This window comes from Octopus bimaculoides, chromosome 11 (genome assembly GCF_046866305.1).
Source record: "Octopus bimaculoides isolate indiv1 chromosome 11, ASM4686630v1, whole genome shotgun sequence".
NCBI classification, from domain to species: Eukaryota; Metazoa; Mollusca; class Cephalopoda; order Octopoda; family Octopodidae; genus Octopus; species Octopus bimaculoides.
The window spans coordinates 81,157,269-81,162,286 of record NC_142938.1 but is presented as its reverse complement, the minus strand read 5'-3'; the positions used below and the strand labels follow the sequence as shown (position 1 = coordinate 81,162,286).

The window sequence follows — 5,018 nt, the reverse complement described above, 5'->3', positions numbered from 1 at the left end:
GGCGATCGGGGGAAGATTAATGACGTCATATGACAGCTTATGTGTAACGACTCGCCATTGGTTGGTTCAGTTTGGAAAAGACCAATCGTTGTTTTCGTTTGTGGTAAACAATTAATAGAAGGAAGAAAAAAAAAGTAAAAGTTGGCAGCACCTTGGCAGTTGTGGGGAAAGTGGTAAAAAATGGGTTATAAAAGGAAAAAATTAACCCATGTCCACCGTCAAAAATCTGCGAAAAGGGTGAAGAAAAGTGGTGAAAAATCAACAGTGAAATCGAAGTAAGTTATCTCAAAATCTTAAATAACAAATAAATATGTGCGTATATGTATATATATACACACACGTGTATATATAAGTATATATATATACACATACACACAGACATGTACAGATATATATGTATGTATATATACAACACGTGTATGCTTCTATGTATGTGTTGACGCATGCGCAATATCGACGTGAACGTAATGTTAAAGGGAAAACAAAACTCCTGTTAATAAATTTCAGTATTTAGTTTATTAAATTTATTAATTAGTGACACTGCCTTCCGAAATACCGAGAACTAACGCAATTAATTGATTTCTATTTCAACTACGTTTGCGAAATACCCCAGTACCGTATATACCTTACCAACAATCACTGACATGGAAAAAAAATCCCACGTGTTCCCTCCTCCCTTCATATTCTCATTTTTTAATTTACTTTTCATTTTTACGATTTCCTCAAAATAAACAGTCATTTATTTAGCATGGATTTAGTCTATAAATAATACTCTTTCTGCCTAAATTTATTGCCTTGTGTCAGTGTTAAAAGTCAGTCATTAAATTTAAATTAAATCCGTCTCAATCAGTCGCTTAAGCTGCTTAATTTTCAGAATTATTTTCAATTAACCATTATTATTTCTGTTTTATATCTTCTGAAATAATTATAAGATTTCTTCCAGTTGTCTTGCTCCAGATCAGGCCTATGACCAAAGGATTTCCACTTGTGACCCTCCCGCCATTTTATGTTAGGGGATTCCAAGAATATTATTTAGTTAATTCCAGCGACTAAAACTCCCTCATTATCTTAACACTACACCACGTTTCTTCTTGTGAACGTCTTCTCATGTACTATTAGATTAATTAATAATTAGTGAACTCCTGTTGATTATTTGCAAAGAAAATATCTTAGTATGTAGGTATATAATTTTTAGATTTCACACGGGCTTCTAAAATGCATTTAGTTTTTAGGCTCGGTTGTGATTTTCCTGTTTTATCCATTTTGCTACGCACTCCTAAGAGAATAACAAAAAAATTAGTCGTTATCTGTTTCGTTATCTTGAACACGGGAAACGATAAGTGGGTAATTAAAAATCAATTGTAATTTGAAAGCATGTGATGTAATATGTTAAGAGTAGGTAAAGTGAACCCTGTCCTATAGAATTCAGCAAAAAGTGAAAAAGCCTCCTGCTAAAATGGAAGGGGAAAACGTCACGAAATTGTCAAATTGTATAACATTAAATCCTTTCTTATATGTGGTAGACTCAAAATGTCGCCCTGTTTAACACCACCACATTACAACACCTTGTGTGCATGCATTTTGCTGGGTTCACTTTTATTGCAAGTGTACAGGACCCAGTTTCCTGTTTGGGGGATACCGTTCTCTGGAGCTATTTCGATCTTCATCATTTAATGTTCGTTTTCTAGCTAACATAAGTTGGATAGTTTGACAGGAGCTGTCTTGGCTCCAATTGTCTCATTTGGCACAGTTTCCACAGCTGGATGCCCTTCCTAATGCCAACCACTTTACAGAGTGTAGAGGGTGCTTTTTACATGCTGGTGAAAAGATGATTACAAATTATAATTTATGTACTTGGTCATCATTTGAACTAAAACTGTGAGAAAATGTTCTTAGCCATAAGGTTAAGAGCTCTCAAAACAATTAACATCGTTTGAACATGTAGCCAGGTACTCTTCCTACTTCCAAGCATAGTAATATTTCACCATGGCTGGGCATATTTTCGCAGAAGACCACAAACAAATGGCACTGCTTGTATGATGGTGACACTTATTCACAGCTATCATGTGAGGTCAACACTAGGAGACAGACGCACATTTTTATTTGTTTCTATGAATATGTATGGTTATAAATACATCCAGCAGTTTCTTTTAGTTTTCATCTATCAAATTCACTTTCAAGGCTTTGCTCAGCCTAGGGCTAATACTAGAAGACATTTCCCAAGATGCCATGCAAGGCAGTGAACCCAAGAACCATGTGGTCAGCAAGTAAAATCATTGTGGAAGAGTAAAATACCAAAGCTTTTTCTATATTTTGCATTTGTTTTCTGCAATGGAAGCCAGTTCCAACTGAAATTGATTTTGCCTTTTAATCTGCCAGATAGATAAAATAAAGTAACAGGCAAGTACTGGAGTCGAACTACTTTTGTATAAAGCAACCTTAGATGTGACTGGAATTATAATAGGAGAATTTAAATTTCCGAGTTCTTACCTTTCCTAGCATGAAATATCATTAACACTAATGAACCTTTCTTCTCATTACCAGTGTGTTGTCAGCTTAAGTATTATTTTGTAGCTCACTACACAAGTTTGTTTGACTACAATTAACTGGACATTCCTCGTGTGGAAGAGGTCCCTCAAAAATTTCCCTATTAATCTTGATTAGGCATTAGACCATTTGTTACTCTCCCCCCTCACACTCTTATGAAAGTACCCCTCTTCTCTTATGCTCACCCTTCTTGTACCAAAGTGCTTTCTCTGTCTCTCCATTATTACCTCTTTTATCTCCTTTTCAACCATTCTGACCCTTTCCTATATAATGTGGGGTAGCCTTGTGTATCTCCTCTATAGCAAGATGCCTGTGCTTGTCTCTCTATCGTGCTTTATAGCCTTTCAACACCTGGGATAAATCCACCTTCCCCTCTCGTGGGATTGTTTTCTTTTTCTGTCTTGAAAGTTATTCAGCAACCTCATTGGCATTGGTGGTTAAAGAATAAAGCACCCAAAATATTAATTCGGTTGACCTTAGAAAGGGCATCTATCCATAGAAACCATTCCAAAGCTGACACTGGAACTTGGTGCAAGCTTTCCAGATCCTGTCGAATCACCTAACTCATGCTGGATAACAGACATTAAATGATGATGGTGGTGGTGCTAAGGATGAAATATACCTCTAATGTAATGTGAAGAGCTTAGCAGTGGTTTTTTTGTAGCATTAAAGCTAGTCTGTTGCTAATAGCTGTTACCCAGCACTAAAAACCAAAGAAATATCAATTTTAGCTGCTTACCACCTGCGCTACTACTGAGAACTTGATGAATCAGCGAGGATGATTCTATGTTGTTGCTTGACCTGCTGAAAATAGCAGCCAAACAGCCCTTAAACCATCTCACTGTCAGTGATGATAGATTGACGATCAAACATGCAATGTCCTATGTCTGGAGTTTAAAAAAGGGGTGAAATGCTCAGGGCTGAGAATGAACCATTGGTCACGGGTCTACCTCTTCCACAGGTCGCTTCTACTGCTAGGGTATGACACTTTTGCACACAGCTGTACTCATCCATACGCAATTTGCTTTAACTCAAATGTTGATCTCCTTCTGAGGCATTATTGAAATAAACAATTGGTGTCTTAATCAAGTCTCTCCTCCCACCAGAAGGCTGGAATGTAGAGTTGAACCTGATGGGGGGGGGGTTAGTTAGAATGTAAAAGAACAAAAATATATGCCACAAGGCAGTCTATTTGCCACTCAACAATTTTTACTAATCCGCCACCCTCCTTAACTCTTGAGTCTCTTATGTAGGTTACTCAACATGCTAAAAATAGCAGTCAAAAAGCTCTTAAAATACATCCTATTGTTTTTAAAAAATAAAAGGGCATTTGACATACATAGTCCTACAGTTCCCTAAAGAAAAAACATCACAATTAGAACGCCTTGGATCTAAATCAGGAATTACCTTGGGGCCAAACACCAGCCATAATTCTTATATTAGTTACAAAGTATATATGCTGATGGCAATTTTTTTTTAGTCACCCTTATCTTTTCATAAAAGTGCTGGTTTTCCTCTGTTGATAATACATAATACTAATTGTCATTTTTTTTTTGTTTTGTTTTTCTGCTTCTTCACACACACATCCTTATTTTTTTTTTTTTTACTTTAGACGCTTACTTATTCTTTAAGAATAAGTTCTGTTACCACAGCTGTAACAGATAGCTGGTTCTTAAGATATCATATATCTTAGTAATTCCTTTCACAATAATCAACATAATTGCTACTTCCTCTGAAGCCAGACCAAATATAAAAATAATAATAATAGTTATATAATAGCTATAAAATAAAATATGATAGCTATTTATTTATAGTAAATCGCATACAGTGAGGTGGAAATGCTGGGAATAAAGGCTAAAAAGAAAATAGTATAGGAACAAGAAGAGTGTAGAACAATTCAAAATAAATTAAACTAGAATTTGCCCAAGGTTTTATTCAGGAATTTTGTTATTCATTGCTACAGCTTCCCAATCAAAAACTATAAAAAACTATAAAATATTTATGCTTCGAATCCTCTTGTGTTTTCTCTGATGTTGTTAAAATAATATCTGCTTAGAGAAGCCAGGATGCTATGCCCGCTATTTAGTGGGGAAAGAAGAGATGTATTATAGAGTAAAAGAGAATTTGATTTATTTAATATTGGTGCTTCTCAAAAAGTAGAGCACCACCCATCCTTCTTTGGAGAGGGAAAATAACTGAATGCAGCCTCTGTTAGTTCAGAGCAAATGATGTTTGCTTTTTATGACTGGATTTCAATTCTTGGTTGTAGCCACTTCAGTTCACTTGTATTGTTTTGAGGGAAAGGCATGAATACCACAATGTGCTTTTCCTCTTCTATATTGTTCACATAATCTTGTCTACATAAGAAAATTCTTAAGAAAGCCTTACTAGTAAAATTCTTGGAACTCTAAAAGAGAATTGTTATTTAACTCCTGGTGAGCAAACCTGTTATTAAAGTCAATCCTACCATG

General features: G+C 35.5%; 1 protein-coding gene across 2 annotated transcripts in view; it reads left to right on the top strand.

Moving 5' to 3' along the window:
* The first annotated feature begins 95 nt into the window (after positions 1-95).
* Positions 96-5,018, top strand: part of LOC106868577 (U3 small nucleolar RNA-associated protein 25 homolog) — a 28,988-nt gene continuing 24,065 nt past the window's right edge. Inside the window, exon 1 of one of the 2 annotated variants that reach the window (XM_089360466.1) lies at positions 96-275. In XM_089360466.1, the coding sequence (XP_089216592.1) occupies positions 181-275 (95 nt within the window). In that variant the 5' untranslated portion in view covers positions 96-180. The remainder of the gene's footprint in view (positions 276-5,018) is intronic. The other variant, XM_089360467.1, reaches the window with a different exon arrangement.